At 46.0% G+C, this 23,753-nt stretch overlaps 1 protein-coding gene across 3 annotated transcripts in view; it reads right to left on the minus strand.

Moving 5' to 3' along the window:
- LOC143788250 (cytochrome P450 2D14-like) overlaps positions 1–23,753 on the minus strand; it is a 223,621-nt gene that overhangs the window by 63,997 nt on the left and 135,871 nt on the right. For all 3 annotated transcript variants that reach the window (XM_077277773.1, XM_077277774.1, XM_077277772.1), the window contains 2 exons: positions 9,487–9,644; positions 8,889–9,062 (listed from right to left, as the gene is read on the minus strand). In XM_077277773.1, the coding sequence (XP_077133888.1) occupies positions 8,889–9,062; positions 9,487–9,644 (332 nt within the window). The remainder of the gene's footprint in view (positions 1–8,888; positions 9,063–9,486; positions 9,645–23,753) is intronic.

Genomic DNA, 23,753 nt, shown 5'->3' on the forward strand with positions numbered 1-23,753 from the left:
GCACATTATACTATATGGAGGTTATCTATGGGGGACATCATACAGTGTAGAGATTACAGTGAAGGGGCCATCATACAGTGTTGGAGCCATCAAACAGTTTGGAGGCTACTAAGGGGTCAGTATACTGTGTGGGTGGTACTATACAGTGAGGGGGCATTATACTGTGTATAAGGGAGTATCATGCTGTGCATAGGGGAGCTGTAAGGGGGGCAGACTTGGGACATTATTAAATGTAAAGTGGGCACTTATTGTTATAGGGGAACGCAGGTTACTGTGAATATCAAAGGGGCACACAGGGCAATATTTCTTTCTAGGGGACAAAATATGGGCTCTATTTTCTAGGGCACTTGCACCCGGCATTACTATATTATAGAGGGTTACTTTAGAATTTAGAGGGCACAGAGAACCACACAGCAGGTGCAGTAATAGGGACACATATGGCAGCAGCAGCTCAGTATTGGGGTATCAGGGGCAGTAATAGGGACACATATGGCAGCAGTGGCTCAGTATTGGGGTATCGGGTGTAGTAGTAGGGACACATACGGCAGCAGCGGTTCAGTATTGGGGTATCAGGGGCAGTAATAGGGACACATATGGCAGCAGCAGCTCAGTATTGGGGTATCGGGCAGTAATAGGGACACATACGGCAGCAGCGGCTCAGTATTGGGGTATCAGGTGCAGTAATAGGGACACATACGGCAGCAGCGGCTCAGTATTGGGGTATCGGGTGCAGTAAAAGGGACACATACGGCAGCAGTGGCTCAGTATTGGGGTATCAGGGGCAGTAATAGGGACACACGGCAGCAGCGGCTCAGTATTGGGGTATCAGGGGCAGCAATAGGGACACATACGGCAGCAGCAGCTTAGTATTGGGATATCAGGGGCGGTAATACGGACACATACGGCAGCAGAGGCTCAGTATTGGGGTATCAGGGGCAGTAATAGGAACACATACGGCAGCAGCTGCTCAGTATTGGGGTATCAGGAGCAGTAATATTGACACATACGGCAGCAGCGGCTCAGTATTGGGGTATCAGCAGGATGAGGAGTTTGTGCAGGTTGGAGATAGATGGTGATGGGGCTGGAATATGAGAAGTGAAATGTGTCTTTGTTGTATTCTCTGCAGACAAGTCCTGGCTGGAAGAAGTTGTCATGTCGGTCTGGGCCAGATGGAAAAGACGTGAAAAGTGAACGATTCCATCAGAAAGAACGTCAGACATTATCTGTAACTGTGCTGTGATCTCTTATATGTTCTGTAGGGCTGGTATCTACCGCTGACCATATGGCGGTGATATCAGTGTTGGTCTTTATATAGAGATTATTTTCAATAACATTGCAGTGATCTGCTGAGGTTGTCCTCCACTATTAGGGCACATCACCGAGTTGTAATCAAGGTTACCTGGTTAGGGGCCCACTCAGAACTTCGCCCCCCCCTGAACCAAAACCCTAGGTACGCCTCTGGGCCTCCTTGTTTCTGAGCTAGAGATTATATATAAGGCTTCCCCTGTCTGGTGTTTCACTGGTTGGGCACAATCCTTTTGTTTGCCCTTATTCACACTCAGGTTAACATTGATACATGGTAAGGTTTTAATATTAGACAGTGTAGAACTGTCCCGATCAGAGTTACCTTGACGCGGTGGGATAGCTTTTGTGCTATTTTTTTATCAAAAAACAAAATTACTAAAAACTCTGTGTTATTTAAATTCACTTATGCTTTTTTCCTTAGTTACATCAGGGTTTTTTTTTTTCTTTTTTCTCTTGTAGGTTTTAATGTTTTCAGGCCAATGTGAACATGCGTTTAACCTCTGCATGTGTACCAACGCAAGTTAAGCTCAATTTTTGTGTTTTTTTTTTCGTTGGAGGTTGTTTGAGTAGTCGGATGGTGGATTTTTCTGTGACAGTGGCTTGGTTTTGTGAGTGTGATAATTCCCTTTCTTCTTCTACTTTGGTTTAACCCCATCCTTCAGTCCCTGGTGCATACTTCTGTTATATGTGAGAGTATATTTTGTATTTTTGTTTTTTTTTCCATTACCCTTGTTCATATTACTTTGTTAGTCTGGTTAGTGTACTACGGTGCATTACTACTCCCCTCTCCCCTTGGTGTGGAATGGTAGAGACTGATGGCAGATTTAGGAGATAAGGCAAGGTACTTGGCCCTGGCATCTTCACCTGTTGTGAATTTGGATTCTGGGCTCCCCCGGTGGCTACTGGTGGAATTGAACTTGTGACATCATCTTCCCTGTTCACCTGTTCTGATTAGATCTGGGTGTCGCTATATAACCTGGCTTCTCTGTTAGATGCTTGCCGGTCAACAATGTTATCAGAAGCCTCTCTGTGCTTGTTCCTGCTCCCAGACATCTACTAGATAAGTTGGACATTCGTCCATGTTTTGTTTTTGTATTTTGGTTCCAGTTCACAGCTGTAGTTTCGTTACTGTGTCTGGAAAGCTCTTGTTGATCAGGAATTGCCACTCTGGTATTATGAGTTAATGCCAGAGTCCTAAAGTAATTTCTGGATGTGTTTTGTTAGGGTTTTCTACTGACCATGAAAGTATGCTTTCTGTCTTCTGCTATCTAGAAAGCGGACCTCAAATTTGCTAAAACTATTTTCCTGCTGCGTTTGTTGTTTCATCTCATATCACCGCCAATATATGTGGGGGGCTTCTGTCTCCTTTTGGGCATTTCTCTAGAGGTGAGTCAGGTCTTATATTTCCCTCTGCTAGCATTATTTAGTTCTCCGGCCGGCGCTGGGCATATAGGGATAAAAAGTAGGACATGCTACCTGGCTACTTCTAGATGATGCGGTAGGTTTAGTTCATGGTCAGTACAGTTACATCTTCCAAGAGCTTGTTCCTATAGAGGCTTATGCTAGTTCTCTGGCCATGGAGATCATGACAGTTTGACCGGCCCACTAAAGGGTTAAAATCCTTGGCTGAGAAAGGAGAGAAATAAGAAGTCTGCTGAGAGTTTTTTTTTTTTTTTTTTTTCCTCTGTGCTCTTAATTGGATCACTTGCCAGTCTGTCTATGCTGCAGTCTTTCTTTTTTTTTTCTCTCCTTATAATCTTTGAATGGCTTTGTGTTCACCTGTTAATAATGGATCTTCAGAGTGTAACTGCAGGTTTGAATAATCTCACCACGAAAGTACAAAATTTGCAAGATTTTATTATTCATGCTCCGGTATCTGAGCCGAGAATTCCTTTGCCGGAATTCTTCTCAGGGAATAGATCTAGCTTTCAGAATTTTAGAAATAATTGTAAGCTATTTTTGTCCCTGAAATCTCGTTCTGCTGGAGACTCTGCACAGCAGGTTGGGATTGTGATTTCCTTGCTCCGCGGCGACCCTCAAGACTGGGCTTTTGCATTGGCACCAGGGGATCCTGCGTTGCGCAATGTGGATGCGTTTTTTTTGGCCTTGGGCTTGCTGTATGAGGAACCTCATTTGGAACTTCAGGCAGAAAAAACTTTGATGTCCCTATCGCAGGGGCAAGATGAAGCTGAAATTTACTGCCAAAGATTCCGTAAATGGTCTGTGCTTACTCAGTGGAATGAGTGTGCCTTGGCGGCTACTTTCAGAGAGGGTCTCTCTGATGCCATTAAGGATGTTATGGTGGGGTTCCCTGTGCCTGCAGGTCTGAATGAGTCCATGACAATGGCCATTCAGATCGATAGGCGTCTGCGGGAGCGCAAACCTGTGCACCATCTGGCGGTATCCACTGAGAAGACGCCAGAAAGCATGCAGTGTGATAGAATTCTGTCCAGAAGCGAGCGGCAGAATTTTAGACGGAAAAATGGGTTGTGTTTCTATTGTGGGGATTCTACTCATGTTATATCAGCGTGCTCTAAGCGTACTAAAAAGCTTGATAAATCCGTTTCCATTGGCACTTTACAGTCTAAATTTATTTTGTCTGTGACCCTGATTTGCTCTTTGTCATCTATTACTACTGACGCCTATATCGACTCTGGCGCCGCTTTGAGTCTTATGGATTGGTCCTTTGCCAATCGTTGTGGGTATGATTTAGAGCCTTTGGAAACTCTTATTCCTCTGAAGGGGATTGACTCCACCCCATTGGCTAATAATAAACCACAATACTGGACACAAGTGACTATGTGTAGTAATCCGGATCACCAGGAGACTATTCGTTTTCTAGTGCTGTATAATCTACATGAGGATTTGGTGCTGGGATTGCCATGGCTGCAGTCTCACAACCCAGTCCTTGACTGGAGAGCTATGTCTGTGTTGAGGAGGGGGCACCGAACCCTCACCAGAACCACCAGGGCGATCAGGATGGGCCCTATGAAAGGCACGAACCAGATCAGAGGCATGAACATCAGATGCAGTGACCCAAGAATTATCCTCCTGGCCGTATCCCTTCCACTTGACCAGATACTGGAGTCTCCGTCTGGAAACACGGGAGTCTAGGATTTTTTCCACAACGTACTCCAACTCACCCTCAACCAACACCGGAGCAGGAGGCTCAACGGAAGGCACAACCGGTGCCTCATACCTGCGCAATAACGACCGATGAAAAACGTTATGAATAGAAAAGGATGCAGGGAGGTCCAAACGGAAGGAAACAGGGTTAAGAATCTCCAATATTTTATACGGACCGATGAACCGAGGCTTAAACTTAGGAGATGAGACCCTCATAGGGACAAAACGAGAAGACAACCACACCAAATCTCCAACACAAAGCCGAGGACCAACACGACGGTGACGGTTGGCAAAAAGCTGAGTCTTCTCCTGGGACAACTTTAAATTGTCCATCACCTGCCCCCAGATATGATGCAATCTCTCCACCACCGCATCCACTCCAGGACAATCCGAGGATTCCATCTGACCGGAGGAAAATCGAGGATGGAACCCCGAATTACAGAAAAACGGGGAAACCAAGGTGGCAGAGCTGGCCCGATTATTGAGGGCGAACTCCGCCAATGGCAAAAAAGCAACCCAATCATCCTGGTCAGCAGACACAAAACACCTCAGATATGTCTCCAGGGTCTGATTAGTCCGCTCGGTCTGGCCATTAGTCTGAGGGTGAAAAGCAGACGAAAAAGACAAATCTATGCCCATCCTAGCACAAAATGCCCGCCAAAATCTAGACACAAATTGGGTTCACTACCTCCGCACCGTGAGTGCGATTGTGCTATAGATTTAATTCCGGGTAGTAAATACCCAAAGGGTCGTTTATTTAATCTGTCTGTGCCTGAACATACTGCTATGCGAGAATATATAAAGGAGTCCTTGGAAAAGGGACATATTCGTCCATCGTCATCTCCCTTAGGAGCCGGTTTTTTCTTTGTGTCAAAAAAAGACGGCTCTTTGAGACCATGTATTGATTATCGGCTTTTGAATAAAATCACGGTTAAATATCAATACCCATTGCCGTTGCTGACTGATTTGTTTGCTCGCATAAAGGGGGCCAAGTGGTTCTCTAAGATTGATCTCCGTGGGGCGTATAATTTGGTGCGGATCAGGCAGGGGGATGAGTGGAAAACCGCATTTAATACGCCCGAGGGCCACTTTGAGTATTTGGTGATGCCTTTTGGTCTTTCTAATGCCCCTTCAGTCTTCCAGTCCTTTATGCATGATATTTTCCGCGATTTTTTGGATAAATTTATGATAGTGTATCTGGATGATATTCTGATTTTTTCGGATGACTGGGACTCTCATGTCCGGCAAGTTAAGAGGGTTTTTCAGGTTTTGCGGTCTAATTCTCTGTGTGTCAAGGGTTCTAAGTGCGTTTTTGGGGTTCAGAGAATTTCCTTTTTGGGATATATTTTTTCTCCCTCTTCCATTGAGATGGATCCTGTCAAGGTTCAAGCTATTTGTGATTGGACGCAGCCCTCTTCTCTTAAAAGTCTTCAGAAATTTTTGGGCTTTGCCAACTTTTATCGTCGATTTATTTCTGGTTTTTCGGATGTCGTTAAGCCATTGACCGATTTGACTAGACAGGGTGCTGATGTTGCTAATTGGTCCCCTGATGCTGTGGAGGCCTTTCAGGAGCTTAAGCGCCGTTTTTCTTCTGCCCCTGTGTTGCGTCAGCCTGATGTGACTCTTCCTTTTCAGGTTGAGGTCGACGCTTCTGAGATCGGAGCTGGGGCAGTGTTGTCGCAGAAAAGTTCTGACTGCGCCGTGATGAGGCCTTGTGCCTTCTTTTCCCGTAAATTTTCGCCCGCTGAGCGGAATTATGATGTTGGGAATCGGGAGCTTTTGGCCATGAAGTGGGCGTTTGAGGAGTGGCGCCATTGGCTCGAGGGGGCCAGACATCAGGTGGTGGTATTGACTGACCACAAAAATTTGATTTATCTTGAGACCGCCAGGCGCCTGAATCCTAGACAGGCGCGCTGGTCATTATTTTTTTCTCGGTTTAATTTTGTGGTATCGTACCTACCAGGTTCTAAGAATGTTAAGGCGGATGCCCTTTCTAGGAGTTTTGAGCCTGATTCACCTGGCAACTCTGACCCCACAGGTATTCTTAAGGAGGGAGTTATCTTGTCAGCTGTTTCTCCAGACCTGCGGCGGGCCTTGCAGGAGTTTCAGGCGGATAGACCGGATCGTTGTCCGCCTGATAGGCTGTTTGTTCCTGATGATTGGACCAGTAAAGTCATCTCTGAGGTGCATTCTTCTGCGTTGGCAGGTCATCCTGGAATTTTTGGTACCAGGGATTTGGTGGCAAGATCCTTCTGGTGGCCTTCCCTGTCACGAGATGTGCGAGGCTTTGTGCAGTCTTGTGACGTTTGTGCTCGGGCCAAGCCTTGTTGTTCTCGGGCTAGTGGATTATTGTTGCCCTTGCCTATTCCTAAGAGGCCTTGGACACACATCTCGATGGATTTTATTTCAGATCTGCCTGTTTCTCAGAAGATGTCTGTCATCTGGGTGGTGTGTGACCGTTTTTCTAAGATGGTTCATTTGGTTCCCCTGCCCAAATTGCCTTCTTCTTCCGAGTTGGTGCCCCTGTTTTTTCAAAATGTTGTTCGTTTGCATGGTATTCCTGAGAATATCGTTTCTGACAGAGGAACCCAATTTGTGTCTAGATTTTGGCGGGCATTTTGTGCTAGGATGGGCATAGATTTGTCTTTTTCGTCTGCTTTTCACCCTCAGACTAATGGCCAGACCGAGCGGACTAATCAGACCCTGGAGACATATCTGAGGTGTTTTGTGTCTGCTGACCAGGATGATTGGGTTGCTTTTTTGCCATTGGCGGAGTTCGCCCTCAATAATCGGGCCAGCTCTGCCACCTTGGTTTCCCCGTTTTTCTGTAATTCGGGGTTCCATCCTCGATTTTCCTCCGGTCAGATGGAATCCTCGGATTGTCCTGGAGTGGATGCGGTGGTGGAGAGATTGCATCATATCTGGGGGCAGGTGATGGACAATTTAAAGTTGTCCCAGGAGAAGACTCAGCTTTTTGCCAACCGTCACCGTCGTGTTGGTCCTCGGCTTTGTGTTGGAGATTTGGTGTGGTTGTCTTCTCGTTTTGTCCCTATGAGGGTCTCATCTCCTAAGTTTAAGCCTCGGTTCATCGGTCCGTATAAAATATTGGAGATTCTTAACCCTGTTTCCTTCCGTTTGGACCTCCCTGCATCCTTTTCTATTCATAACGTTTTTCATCGGTCGTTATTGCGCAGGTATGAGGCACCGGTTGTGCCTTCCGTTGAGCCTCCTGCTCCGGTGTTGGTTGAGGGTGAGTTGGAGTACGTTGTGGAAAAAATCCTAGACTCCCGTGTTTCCAGACGGAGACTCCAGTATCTGGTCAAGTGGAAGGGATACGGCCAGGAGGATAATTCTTGGGTCACTGCATCTGATGTTCATGCCTCTGATCTGGTTCGTGCCTTTCATAGGGCCCATCCTGATCGCCCTGGTGGTTCTGGTGAGGGTTCGGTGCCCCCTCCTTGAGGGGGGGGTACTGTTGTGAATTTGGATTCTGGGCTCCCCCGGTGGCTACTGGTGGAATTGAACTTGTGACATCATCTTCCCTGTTCACCTGTTCTGATTAGATCTGGGTGTCGCTATATAACCTGGCTTCTCTGTTAGATGCTTGCCGGTCAACAATGTTATCAGAAGCCTCTCTGTGCTTGTTCCTGCTCCCAGACATCTACTAGATAAGTTGGACATTCGTCCATGTTTTGTTTTTGTATTTTGGTTCCAGTTCACAGCTGTAGTTTCGTTACTGTGTCTGGAAAGCTCTTGTTGATCAGGAATTGCCACTCTGGTATTATGAGTTAATGCCAGAGTCCTAAAGTAATTTCTGGATGTGTTTTGTTAGGGTTTTCTACTGACCATGAAAGTATGCTTTCTGTCTTCTGCTATCTAGAAAGCGGACCTCAAATTTGCTAAAACTATTTTCCTGCTGCGTTTGTTGTTTCATCTCATATCACCGCCAATATATGTGGGGGGCTTCTGTCTCCTTTTGGGCATTTCTCTAGAGGTGAGTCAGGTCTTATATTTCCCTCTGCTAGCATTATTTAGTTCTCCGGCCGGCGCTGGGCATATAGGGATAAAAAGTAGGACATGCTACCTGGCTACTTCTAGATGATGCGGTAGGTTTAGTTCATGGTCAGTACAGTTACATCTTCCAAGAGCTTGTTCCTATAGAGGCTTATGCTAGTTCTCTGGCCATGGAGATCATGACATTCACCTTCAGAAGTAACCTGAGGAACAGTGCGAGCAATGGCGCCCCCTAGCATTAGGGACAGGGAAGGAGCCCCTGGTCCTAGGACAGCCAATAAAAGAGTCATGATATCTATACATTCTGGTGCATTCAGTTTCTATCATTGTGACTGTCATTTTACCAGCATTTTAACTCAGCATGCAGTGCAATATTGTCCAGGAATCTTCCAGAATCTAATGCGGACGTGGATTGAGCATAACAATTATAAAAATGCTGTTACCTTTTTCATCTCCTCTAGGTAGGCATCAATAAAATCACGGTTGTAGCTTGGGTCCCAAGTTTTCTGATGCTCCACAATCATTTCCTTTAGAAATGCAAGCAGTTCAAACTCTGGTTCCACCACATAGTCAGCAAGCCATGGAATGTGGTTGAGAAAAGGAATTTCATTTAAAATCTAAAAAATGAATTCAATAATTGTACAATGTAATAGCTATCTATGACTAGACTAATTGTTTAGTGTGTTTATGACAGCATGAATTATCCGTCATTTGCTAATAGTAGACAAAGAAAATCCTTTGCTATATAGTAAATTATTCTAGGGAAAAATAACATTAAAGGTGTACTACAGTGTATTCCAATGTAACTATAGGCAGGTGCTGTGTTTGTTGTGGATGAGCCAATGGACCAGGGTCAAAAATTATATTTACTCTTTTCAACATATTGTTTGATGTAGGTTTTACATCTTATTCCATAGAATATATATCTAATACAAACATACCCTGGTTACCAGTTTAATAATGTATATATAATATGTAACATTTATAATGTTTTACAGAAAATGAGTGTTAGTCCATAAAGCTTTAAAGCATTTAAATTACTTGGGCTAAGAGTCCGGATTCGGTCTTCAGTGTTGCATTTAAGAGACTTAAAAGACGTTTAAACTTTTCATCATTGTACTCAAACCGATCTCCAAATACAATTGAACAGATCACGTTGCTAACAGCATTGTTTATGAGCAAAATTGGATCAAACTTATCTGTAAAAAATACAATAATAAAGGCTTATTATGTGAAATGTTATATACGGGGTTAGAGCTTAACATAGAATTTAGAATTGATAATTATTTGCCTACTGTTACTTTCCTGTCCCTCCCTGCACATGTGTTGGGCCTGATTCCCTTCTACGGTTGGCTCCAATTGCTGCAGTCATGCACACCGGGTTCTTCAGATCACCCGGCAAACTTCTCTGACATAACCACCCTAGGCCATTTAAGGTAATATTTGGCAAAATTCAGATGCTGGGGTATTAAGTAGCATTGTTTCAGTTGCCTCAGGTTAGTCAGAAAAGTTTATCAGATCCAGCCAAGTGCCTATTATCTCCTCAGTTAGTCCTGACTTCCATGCTACAATCAGCAGTATTTCCAAGCTCAGCTTGCTACATGTTGTCCCCACTCCCCAAGACCTTTTCAGCACAGAAGATGTGTGCACACGGAGGGAGAGACCTGTCACTCCAGAGCAGGGAGAAGTTGCCTGGGACACGCCTGTTGTTAGGACTGGTGGAACGCACCAAATAATAATATTAGAGAATATGAGGTGCGTTTGCAGTCCGGGGTCCACCGTGCAGAGATGAAACCTGCTGCTGAGTAATGGCGGATGGACGCTTGCTCGCACGTGGGTTAGACCTCACCCAGTGTGAATGAAAGCCAACTCTGTTGCTTCACAGAGTCACCAGAAATATGCTGCACCCTGTTAGCAGTCACAGGGTGCAGCTGAAAGACACTAGTGGGATCCCTATGAATCACCCCCACTAAACTGGTGATTGGACTCGCTCTGACCCTCGGTGTCTTTTAAGCCTGCGCCTGAGGTTGCCCTGAGTCAAATGCTGAGTCCAAGCGGGAATTCCCACCCTACACTAACCGGCTGTCAGGACAGCGCACTGATTGCACATGGTGCCGTACAGGTGGGCACTGCAAATAGACACTGAAACGTGTGCCAAGTGTGCAGGTAGCACTGTCGGGCGCTAGGTAGCTTCCACCATTCGCGACCCATCATCAACACAAGGAATGGAAATGATTAAGGAGCTTTCATCTATTGACAGACATTCATCTACACACACATGTTATCAAGTTTATACTAGCGCATGGCAGTGCGGCCAAGCGAACCTTTTATAACTGTAGCTCTCAAGGACCTTCCTAATGGTCCAATCGGAGCTGCTACAGGACCTGAGTGTGTGACCCCCGACCTCCAATGGGCGGTCGTCCTGTGGGCATGCTCAGTATGGGAAAAGCAGGACTTAGTCCCTGAAATGCCTGCTCGCTGCTGATCAGTGCTGGCTACAAAGGCAGAGCCTGGAAAGGCAGCAGTAACGAAGCGCACAGTATCAGCTTGAGCCAGACTCTGGGACCGATGTCTCCCCTGAGCAGGCTCCACTGTGGCTGGAGAAGAATGGGAGACCGCAGCGGACATGGTTTGAGATTCCACCTGTGCAGTGGTGGGAACTCGACTCCTATCACCTGTCATGCTCGGTCCCCACTGGCTTTTAAAGTATACATTTCTCTGAAATGCAGCAGGATGTCAGAGTCCAACTTTCCCCGACTGAAATCATACAGTCAATGATTGATACATTCTCTCCATGGATCAGGAAGCATGTATCAGAGGTCAGGTTCAATTTAAAAAAAAAAAAATGCTTTTTACAGATTATTTGTGGTCACTTACTTATATCAGGCTTTTATAAACAATGGCATGCCCATTGTTATAAATGATGAGATCCAACAGATTACAACTCTTGTTGGATCTTCCACAAACTGGCCTATAAAATGATTATGCAGCAAGCTGAGGAATTTTCTCCTCTTTGAGTTGAAGCAGAAACATGACCCCAGTCAATATCTGGGTAGTTACAATCATCCAAAATCAGTATTGTACTATTCTGGGCAGACGTGCCATCTGATTATGCATCCGACCCCCCAACTGTTGGATGAGTCTATACATTAAACCAAAATATTTTTTTCTGTGTTTTGTTTAATCCCATAAGGGATTAATGACCAAGCCTCATTTTTCAAATCTGACATGCATCACTCTATGTGGTAAAAACTCTGGAATGCTTCAATAAGTCCTAGTGATTCTGAGAATATTTCTTCGAGATATATTATACTTTATGTCAGTGGTAAATTTAGGTCAATGTGATTTGCGTTTATTTATGAAAATATCTAAAATTTGACAAGAAAATAAAAAAATCCAGCAGAAGTGTATTGCAGTGCATGAACTCACTGGGACCATGTACTGCAATACACGCTTCGAAACACAGCGGAGGAGGAGATGGGAGGTGAGTAAATTGGTTTATTGTTTTTTTTTTTTGCATATTAGGGGAGACATATACCAGGATGAGCGACATGTACCATGGGGGTCATATACCAGAATGATGAACAAATACCAGAGTGAGCAACATATACAAGGATGGGGGGCATATGCCAGGTTGGGGGGCATATACCAGGATGAGGGACATATACCAGGATGAAGGAGATATACCAGGATGGGGAGCATATACTAGGATTGGTGAACATACAGTTGTGCTCAAAAGTTTACATACCCCGGCAGAATTTTTGCTTTCTTGACATTTTTTCAGAGAATATGAATGATACCACCAAAACTTTTTATCCACTCATGGTTAGTGGTTGGGGGAAGCCATTTATTGTCAAACTACAGTGTTTTCTCTTTTTAAATCATAATGACAACCCAAAACATCCAAATGACCCTAATTAAAAGATTGATCTTGGACTCCTTGACCATTCTGACTCACAGCTTGGCCATGAGAAGTGGCTAGCATCACAGTGGGTTTTTCTTTGCATCCCGAACAATTTTCCTGGCAGTTGTGGACAGCTTTTTTGTTGACCTACCTTGATTGTGGTTTGGTTTTTGAAGAGCCCCTGATTTTCCATTTGTTAATCACAGTTTGAACACTACTGACTGGCGTCATCAATTCCTTGGATATCTTTTTGTATCCCTTTCCTTTTTTATACAGTTCAAATACCTTTTCCCATAGATCCGTTGACAATTCTTTTTCTTTCCTCATGACTCACAATCCAGAAATGTCAGTGGCTGGATGAAAGATGCAAGAGTCTGTCTGGATCCCAGAAACTCACTCTGCTTTTATGCACACACACTGATTACAAGTAAACATGTCACAGGTGAGGATGTTGCTATTAGTAGTCAGTCAAACCCATTTGTGGCAACTTCTGTGCATGTTATCAGGCAAAAACTCACCAGGGTATGTAAAAAAGAGAAAACACAGTAGTTTGACAATAAATGGCTTCACCCAACCACTAACCATGAGTGGAGAAAAAGTTTGGTGTTATCATAAATATTCTCTAAAAAAAAGCCAAAGAAAGCAAAAATTCTGCCTGGGTATTTAAACTTTTGAGCACAACTATAATTTCACTGAATCCCTCATCTCCTGTAACAAAACAAAAATAAAAAACAATATCCTTCACATGTCCGTCGTTCTGTCCCATGCCGTAATCCATGTCTGGGGGATGAACAGTTTTCAACCTGGACGATGTCAAGATGCTAGCACCAGGCTGAGAACCACTGGTGAGTAAAGTGCTGCAAGTGCAGCCTCTGTAACCAGCAGTGACATCATCGAGGTTATCTCCAGTCACTATAGCTGCATTCCCAGCTGATAGATGAACTGCGGTGACCTTGGTGAGATTCCCACTAGTCTCATTGTGCTAGCGGGGACCTCACCGAGGTCACCTTAGTTCAACCAGGCTGGGAACACAGCCTCATTGACCGGAGGTAATCTCGATGACAGCACTGCATCGATGAAATTTTCCCCCAGCCATCATGCCGACGTCACATAGGTGAAGTGAGTTAATTGGCTGTGAACTCGCAGGACCTGTGTGATGGCATCACAAGCAAAACTTTCTCTTGCTCACGATGTGATCAGATAGGTAGTAGGAGTTCACAGGGAAACACTGAGCACCATGTGTCTGCTAGATGACAGGCTGTATGGTCGCATTATGCAACCATGCAGCCTGCCATCTAGATGTAGCAGAGCTAGACCCATCATGGGACAAATGAATTAGCAGTATCTCTGCAGAAATTTGAGGAATATTGTTGTTTTTTAACTCTTTTTCAGATGATGAGGGCATCAGGGCAATGGGCAAGGTCATAAGTATGGTTTAATTAATATTATTATAGGAGTCTATGTCATTCTTTCAATTAACCCCTTAGTGACAGAGCCAATTTGGTACTTAATGACCGAGCCAATTTTTACAATTCTGACCACTGTCACTTTATGAGGTTATAACTCTGGAACGCTTTATCGGATCCCGCTGATTCTGAGATTGTTTTTTCGTGACATATTGTACTTCAAGATAGTGGTAACATTTCTTCGATATTACTTGCGATTATTTATGAAAAAAACGGAAATATGGCGAAAATGTTTAAAATTTTGCAATTTTCAAACTTTGTATTTTTATGCCCTTAAATCAGAGAGATATGTCACGAAAAATAGTTAATAAATAACATTTCCCACATGTTCACTTTACATCAGCACAATTTTGGAAACAAATTTTTTTTTTGTTAGGGAGTTATAAGGGTTAAAATTTGACCAGCAATTTCTCATTTTTACAACACCATGTTTTTTTTAGGGACCACATCACCTTTGAAGTCATTTTGAGGGGTCTATATGGTAGAAAATAACCAAGTGTGACACCATTCTAAAAACTGCACCCCTCAAGCTGCTCAAAACCACATTCAAGAAGTTTATTAACCCTTTACGTACTTCACAGGAACTGAAACAATGTGGAAGAAAAAAATGAACATTTAACTTTTTTTTGCTAACATTTTAATTCAGAACCATTTTTTTTAATTTTCACAAGTGTAAAAACAGAAATTTAACCACAAATGTTGTTGTGCAATTTCTCCTGAGTACGCCGATACCCCATATGTGGAGGTAAACCACTGTTTGGGCACACCGCAGGGCTGGGAAGTGAAGGAGCGCCGTTTGACTGTTTCAATGCAGAATTGGCTGGAATTGAGATCGGACGCCATGTCGCGTTTGGAGAGCCCCTAATGTGCCTAAACAGTGGAAACCCCCCACAAGTGACACCATTTTGGAAACTAGACCCCTTAAGGAACTTATCTAGATGTGTGGTGAGCACTTTGAACCCCAAAGTGCTTCACAGAAGTTTATAACGTAGAGTCGTGAAAATAAAAAATCGCATTTGTTTTCACAAAAATGATTTTTTCGCCCACAAATTCTTATTTTCACAAGGGTAACAGGAGAAATTAGACCACAAAAGTTGTTGTGCAATTTCTCCTGAGTACGTCGATACCCCATATGTGGGGGTAAACCACTGTTTGGGCGCACCGCAGAGCTTGGAAGTGAAGGAGCACCGTTTGACTTTTTCAATGCAGAATTGGCTGGAATTGAGATCGGAAGCCATGTCGCGTTTGGAGAGCCCCTGATGTGCCTAAACAGTGGAAACCCCCCACAAGTGATACCATTTTGGAAACTACACCCCTTAAGGAACTTATCTAGATGTGTGGTGAGCACTTTGAACCCCCAATTGCTTCACAGAAGTTTTTAACGTAGAGCCGTGAAAATAAAAAATCGCATTTTTTCTACAAAAATGATCTTTTTGCCCCCAAATTTTTATTTTCACAAGGGTAACAGGAGAAATTAGACCACAAAAGTTGTTGTGCAATTTCTCCTGAGTACGTTGATACCCCATATGTGGGGGTAAACCACTGTTTAGGCGCACCGCAGAGCTTGGAAGAGAAGGAGTGTCGTTTTACTTTTTCAATGTAGAATTGGCTGGAATTGAGATCGGACGCCATGTCACGTTTGGAGAGCCCCTGATGTGCCTAAACAGTGGAAACCCTCCACAAGTGATACCATTTTGGAAACTAGACCCCTTAAGGAACTTATCTAGATGTGTGGTGAGCACTTTAAACCCCCAGGTGCTTCACAGAAGTTTATAACGTAGACCCGTGAAAATAAAAAAATCGCATTTTTTCTACAAAAATGATATCTTTTTGCCTCCAAATTTTTATTTTACCAAGGTAACAGGAGAAAATGGACCCCAGAAGTTGTTGTACAATTTGTCCTGAGTACGCCGACACCCCATAAGTGGGGGTAAACCACTGTTTGGGCGCATGGCTGAGCTCGGAAGCAAAGGAGCGCCATTTGACTTTTCAATGCAAAATTGACTGGAATTGAGATGGGACGCCATGTCGCGTTTGGAGAGCCCCTGATGTGCCTAAACAGTAGAAACCCCCCAAAAGTGACCCCATTTTGGAAACTAGACCCCCCATGGAACTTATCTAGATGTGTAGTGAGAACTTTGAATGCCCAAGTGCATCACAGAAGTTTATAATGCAGAGTCGTGAAAATAAAAAATATTTTTTTTTTAACAAAAAAGATTTTTTAGCCCCCAAGTTTTTATTTTCACAAGGGTAACTAGAGAAATTGGACCCAAACGGTTGTTGTCCAATTTGTCCTGAGTATGCTGGTACCCCATATGTGGGGGTAAACCACTGTTTGGGCGCATGGCTGAGCTCGGAAGGGAAGGAGCGCCGTTTTGGAATGCAGACTTTGATAGAATTGTCTGCTGGCGTTATGTTGCGTTTGCAGACCCCTAATGTACCTAAACAGTAGAAACCCCCAACAAGTGACCCCATTTTGGAAAATAGACCCCCCAAGGAACTTATCTAGATATGTGGTGAGAACTTTGAATGCCCAAGTGCTTCACAGAAGTTTATAATGCAGAGTAGTGAAAATAAAAAATATTTTTTTTTCCCACAAAAAAGATTTTTAGCCCCCAAATTTTTATTTTCACAAGGGTAACAAGAGAAATTGGACCCCAAAAGTTGTTGTACAATTTGTCCTGAGTATGCTGGTACCCAATATGTGGGGGTAAACCACTGTTTGGGCACGCGGCAGAGCTCGGAAGGGAAGGAGCGCCATTTTGGAATGCAGGCTTTGATAGAATGGTCTGCGGGCGTTATGTACCTAAACAGTAGAAACCCCCCACAAGTGACTCCATTTTGGAAACTAGACCCCCCAAGGAACTTATCTAGATATGTGGTGAGAACTTTGAATGCCCAAGTGCTTCACAGAAGTTTATAATGCAGAGTAGTGAAAATAGAAAATATTTTTTTTTTCCACAAAAAAGATTTTTTAGCCCCCAAGTTTTTATTTTCACAAGGGTAACAAGAGAAATTGGACACCAATGTTTGTTCTCCAATTTGTCCTGAGTATGCTGGTACCCCATATGTGGGGGTAAACCACTGTTTGGGCACACGGCAGAGTTCGGAAGAGAAGGAGCGCCATTTTGGAATTCAGACTTTGATAGAATTGTCTGTGGGTGTTATGTTGCGTTTGCAGAGCCCCCGATGTACCTAAACAGTAGAAACCCCCCACAAGTGACCAAATTTTGGAAACTAGACCCCCTAAGGAACTTATCTAGATATGTGGTGAGAACTTTGAATGCTCAAGTGCTTCACAGAAGTTTATAATGCAGAGTAGTGAAAATAAAAAAAAATTTTTTCCCACAAAAAAGATTTTTAGCCCCAAGTTTTTATTTTCACAAGGGTAACAGGAGAAATTGGACCCCAAAAGTTGTTGTCCAATTTATCCCGAGTACGCTGATGCCCCATATGTGGGGGTAAACCACTGTTTGGGCACACGGCAGAGCTCAGAAGGGAGGGAGCACCATTTGACTTTTTTAGCGCAAAATTGTCTGTCGTGTTTGGAGACCCCCTGATATACCTAAACAGTGGAAACCCCCCAATTCTAACTCCAACCCTAACTCCAACACACCCCTAACCCTAATCTCAACCCGGTCCATAATCCTAATCACAACCCTAACGATAATCACAACCCTAACCCCAAAACAGCCCTAATCTCAACTCTAACCATAACCCTAATCAAAACCCTAAATCCAACACACCCCTAACCCTAATCTCAACCCTAACCTCAAACATAACCCTAATCCCAATACACCCCTAACCCTAATCCCAACCCTAACCTTAACCCTAATCCCAACCCTAACCCTAATCCCAACCCTAATCCCAAACGTAACCCTAATCCCAACCGTAACCCTAATACCAACCCTAATCCAAACCCTAACCATAATCCCAACTCTATCCCTAACTTTAGCCCCAACCCTAACCCTAACCCTAATTTTAGCCCCAACCCTAGCCCTAACCCTAACTTTAGCCCCAATCCTAACCCTAAATTTAACCCTAACCCTAGCCCTAACTTTAGCCCCAACCCTAACCCTAAGACTACTTTCACACTTGTGTCATGTGGCATCCGTCACAATCTGTCGTTTTGGACAAAAAACGGATCCTGAAAATGTGCCCACAGGATGCCTTTTTTGCACATAGACTTGTATTACCGACGGATGGCCACACGTCGCGTCCATCGTGCACTGGATCCGTTGTGTTTTGGCGGACCGTCGTCACAAAAAAAGTTCAATGTAACCCTTTTTTTGTACGTCGCGTCCGCCATTTCCACGCATGCGTGGCCGTAACTCTGCCCCCTCCTCCCCAAGACATAGACTGGGCAGCGGATGCGTTGAAAAACTGCATCCACTGCCCACGTTGTGCACAATTTTCACAACGTGCGTCGGTATGTCGGGCTGACGCATTGCGACCGCCCCGTACTGATGCAAGTGTGAAAGAAGCCTAAGGCTACTTTCACACTAGCGTCATACTCGGCCCATCGCAGTGTGTCGGGCCGACGTACCGACACTAGCGTTGTAAGCGCCGCACAACGGGTGCAGAGGATGCTGTTTTTTCAACGCATCCGCTGCCCCATTGTGAGGTGCGGGGAGGCGGGGGCGGAGTTCCGGCCGCGCATGCGCGGTCGGAAATGGCGGACACGTCGCACAAAAAAAGTTACATGTAGGGTTTTTTTGTGCCGACGGTCTGCCAAAGCACGACGCATCCGTCGCACGACAGATGCGACATGTGGCAATCCGTCGCAATGTGTCGCTAATGCAAGTCAAAGGAGAAAAAAACGCATCCTTTAAGCACTTTTGCAGGATGCGTTTTTTCTCCAACGACGCATTGCGACGGAAGCCAAAAAACGCTAGTGTGAAAGTAGCCTAACCCTAACCCTAGCCCTAACCCTAAATTTAGCCCCAACCCTAACCCTAACCCTAGCCCTAGCCCTAACCCTAGCCCTAACCCTAGCCCTAACCCTAGCCCTAACCCTAACCCTAGCCCTAACCCTAACCCTAACCCTAACCCTAGCCCTAACCCTAGCCCTAACCCTAGCCCTAACCCTAACCCTAAGTTTAGCCCCAACTCGTCTCTCCTGCCGGCCGGCAGATGGCAGCAGATGGCGGGCGCACTGCGCATGCGCCCGCCATTTTCTTTGCAGAGGAAGAAGCCGGCCGGCAAGAGGAGACGCAGGAGGACTCGGGGACACCGGGTGAGTATGATAGGGTCCCCGAATCCCCCTATTTCTCTGTCCTCTGATGTGCGATCACATCAGAGGACAGAGAATTACAGATCGCTTTTTTTTTTCTTTTTTTTTTGCGGTCGCCGGTAAACAGTTAATTACCGGCGACCGCAAAACAGGGGTCGGTAAAAACCGACCCCGATCATGTTCTTTGGGGTCTCGGCTACCCCCGGCAGCCGAGACCCCAAAGATCTTCCGGGTGCCGAGCGGCGGGCGCACTGCGCATTCGCCCGCCATTTTTTCCCGGAAAAAAGATGGCGGCGCCCATCGGGAGCCACGAGGAGCACCGGGGGAGATAGGTGAGTATTGGGGGGCTATTGGGGGCCATCGGGGACACTATTTCTCTGTCCTCCGATGTGCGATCACATCGGAGGACAGAGAAATTAAATGGCAAATCGCGTTTTTTTTTTTTTGCTGCGACCGCCGGTAAACGGTTAATTACCGGCGATCGCAACTCGGGGGTCGGTAAAACCCCCCCGAATCATGTTCTCTAGGGTCTCGGCTACCCTCGGCAACCGAGACCCCAGAGAAAATCCGACTCTGGGGGGCGCTATTCACTTTTTCCACAGCGCCGTTAATTAATGGCGCTGTGGTTTAAGTACCCTTAGCGGCCGCTGTTAAAAGGCGTATCGGCGGTCATTAAGGGGTTAAAGGACTTTTTTCTGGGTGTCTGTGTTTTCATACAATGTGACTATAGGGTTAGTAATGGGGGCATCTTATTGACGCCTCTCCATTACTAACCTCGAGGCTTGATGTCACCTGACAAAACAAATGTGACAGTCTGCAGCTGTCTGCATAGACTTTGCTGGTTACTAATTATAGGGGGACCCAACATCAATTTTTTTTGGGTCCCCCATTTTAATATTCAGCAAAGGTTAATTATACAGCTGTGAGCTGACATTAATAGCCTGGGAAGCTCCATGGGTATTACCCCCTTCCCAGGCTATAAACATCTGCCCCCAGCCATTGGCTTTCCCTCTGCTTGTTATCAAAATTACGCTGGAGCCCACGACATTTTTCTCTGAAAAATAACATTTTATGAATTAAATACATGCACAGTAAGCTGCAAACACATTGTACTAATTGTATATGTCACTGACATCTGTATATCTACCTATTCTTTTTGTATTTAGTATATGTAATCCATCTCTTCTATCCTGTCGGCTCCTGCATTGATTTTACAGTACACGGCAGATGAATTGCAGGCTTTTCTTCTTCTCCTGTTTGCATGTTAGGTGTCGAGTTCCCATCGCTGCACAGGGGGAATCTCGAGCCATCTCCGCTGCAGTCTCCCATTCATCTTCAGCCGCAGTGGAGCCTGCTCAGCAGAGACATCTGTCCCAGTGTCTGGCTCAGGCAGATGCTGTTGCGCTTGGTTACTGCTGATCTTCCAGGCTCAGCCATTGTAACTAGCACTGTTCTGCGGCGAGCGGATGCTCCTGGGACGAAGTCCTGCTTTTCCGCTACTGAGCATGCCCAAGGAACGACCTCTCATTAGAGGTCGGGGGTCACATGCTCAGGTCCTGAAGCAGTTCCTATTGGACCACTAGGAAGATCCTGGAGAGCTTTCTCTATAAAAGGTTTGCATGGCCGCACGGCCATTAACCTTTGTTTATGAGCTTAGCTACCTTGTGGTCAGTGTCTGCATGTGTTCAGGGTCAGCTGTATAGCCACTAGAATTCCGGCACCTCCATAGAGGAGTTCGTGTGTGTGAATTTAGGGCTGGCATATAGCCACTAGAATTCCGGCACCTCCGGAGAGGAGTTGTTTGTGTGCTTATCCTTACTGTATGGCCACTGTATGCTATCTGCTCTGTTAGTGAGCTGTGATCCTCTGTGAAGTTAACAGAGCACAGAGTTATCCTAATCTCGGCGACTCTGTGAAGCAACAGAGTTCGCTCCTACACAGACCGAGTGACGGAACCCGTGTCTATTCAGGCGTTATACCGCCATATAGTGCCGCCATTTACTAGCAGCAGGTTCCACTCCTGCACGGTGAACCCCGGGCTGTGAACGCACCTATTTTATCTCAATATTTACTTGGTGCGTTCCGCCAGCCCTAACATTGCGTGGGTTTCCTCCGGGTCCTCCGGTTTCTTCCCACATTTTAAAGACATACTGATAGAGAATTTAGATTGTGAGCACCAGTGGGGACAGCGATGATAATGTGTGCAAAAAAAAACTGTAAAGCCCTGCGGAATATGTTGGCGCTATATAAATAAAGAGATTATTATTATCTATCTATGTAATATATATATATATATATATATATATATATATATATATATATATATATATATATATATATATATATATATATATGCAGCGCCCCAGAGTCCTGGTCGTTGCAGTAATGTCGCTCTGCCACTAAGGGGAATGATTTTACGTCTGATTGCACTAAAGGAGTTTCTCTGACCAGGTAACACTCACACTACACTTCACACTCCGGCCACCAGGGGGGGTGGTTCTATCTAGTAGGCCACTCCTCACACTCTGGTAAAACTGGGGGTTGGACAGGAAGACAGAGAGAGAAGTAACTGGGAAGAGCTAGTGAGAGGACCTGTCAGGGATGGGATCCTGGCAGACTCCTAAGAGCAGAACTAACCAGTGAACAACGGGAATACAGTAAAGAGGAATTAGGACCAGAAGGAGTCGTGCTGTTAGACCGAGGCAACATCCTTCTGAGGCGCAAACAGTCGGTGGCCGGAACGCCGAGCAAGTAAGAGACTCTAAGTACTACTGCAAACCACGGCCGGACAGTCAATTATAGGTTGGCTGTCTCACACAAATCACCTAAGCAGACAACGGAGGCAGCTGTGGGAGAGGGGCGACTCTAGGGTCCCGGAAGAACTCCAGGCCTACCCCGTCATATGGGTGCGTCCTACCATATCACCTGGGGGATGGAGAGAACGAACATCAGAGACAGGCAGAATCAGTTGTGAGGACTATCCCGGGAGCTCAGCAGGGAAGAACTACAACACCCAGCGCTAGAAGGTAGACACTGATTCCCACCTGTAAAGGGAACTCCTGATGTGCCTTTGGACCGGCCGGTCTCTGACAGCCCTGTTGACAGCACTCTGGACTGAGGACTCTAAAACCTTCAGTAAAGAGGTAAAGAGACTGCAACCTGGTGTCCTCGTTATTTACTACGACCTACACTGCACCGCAACATCACCATCCACATCTATCATTTACTGTGCGCCCCTCAGCAGGGTCACGGACCGGGCCTAGCCACCGTGACAACCCCAGAGCAGAGACTCAGAGGCCCGGTACCGGGTACCCCTCGGCCCTGCGGCAGTGGGGGCGCTACAACTTGGCGTCACGAACAGGATCTACTTAAGCCTGAAGAATCAGGTCATGTGTGCCTTGGAACTGTGATTTATTGTGCTTGGACTGTAACTTATTGCAAAGACTGTGCGTTGACAATTGCCACCAGGAGTTTCCGCAGTGTGCGGAGGGAGGAGCCTCAGCTTCGTGGGCGGGACCGGCCAAAAAGAAGCGCAAAACGAGAAAGCGCGGTAACGTGCCGATCCCGGAAGAGGAACTCCGACCTCCAGCAGGTTAGTGGAGGAGGGGCCAGCCATGTCCGAGTCGGGAGGAGCGGAGGAAGAGGCCGCAGCCGGGGACGCAGGGGCACCTCCGGGCCCCGCAGCGGGCGAAGCTGCGGCCCTAATACAACCACCGGATGCCGCAGAACCTGCTGTTCCCCTCAGCCAGTCGGACGCTGCCGCTAGCACAGAAGCCATAATGCCCTTCGCTATGCCGTACCTGCCCGGAGCGGCCTGGCTCCCACGATACTCTGGGGAGTCGCATACATTCACTGACTTTAAGGAAGGGCTCTGCAGCCTGCTCGAGTTCTATCCCCTGACGGAGCCTCAGGAGGTTCATATGATAACCGGCCAACTCTTTGGGGCGGCTCTGAGAGAATTGAAGTCCTGGCCCGCCGAGGATAAGGGAACTGCACAGCAGATTTTTGCAAAGCTTAAAGCCACCTTCGATACTCGCACTGCTACAGAAATTAAACTGACTTTCTATGGATGCAAACAGAGACCGCAGGATAGCTTACGGGACTATGCCCTTAATCTCCAGGAGGCGATGCGGGCCATTAAGCAGAGTGACCCCGGCAGCATGCAGGATGAGGATAAACTCCTGAAGGAGCGGTTCATTGAGGGGCTCCTGTGCAGTCACCAGCGGGGCCAATTGCACTTCCTGGCCATGCAAAATCCAGACTTGACTTTTGCGCAATTCAAAGATAGAGCTATCCAGGCATTGCAGGAGCGACAGCCCAGCCGCGCAATACCACCCAGGCGCCCCGCACTCACATACCACCAGGAGGTGGCATCGGATACCCCAGTTGCCGCGGAGGCCGACGCCCAGAGCTTCGAGGACGACTCCCCTGCAGGACTCCGTCTTCAGATGCAGGAGCTGACCAAGAGCGTTGCTGCCCTAGCCCAGACGGTGCAGTCCCTACAGGAGGCCCCCAAGGAAAAGATCCAGCTAGCCTCCAGACCAGAAGATGTCCCCTGGATGCGACAGAAGAGGACCCCACCGACCAGAGGCCGGGACAGCGATCGCTTCCATCAGGACGGACGACCCATCTGCTGCCGCTGTCACCAGGTGGGCCACCTTGCAAGGTACTGTCCTTTAAACGAGCAACCCCTGGGGCAAAGGGC

Source organism: Ranitomeya variabilis, chromosome 8 (assembly GCF_051348905.1).
Source record: "Ranitomeya variabilis isolate aRanVar5 chromosome 8, aRanVar5.hap1, whole genome shotgun sequence".
NCBI lineage: Eukaryota > Metazoa > Chordata > Amphibia > Anura > Dendrobatidae > Ranitomeya > Ranitomeya variabilis.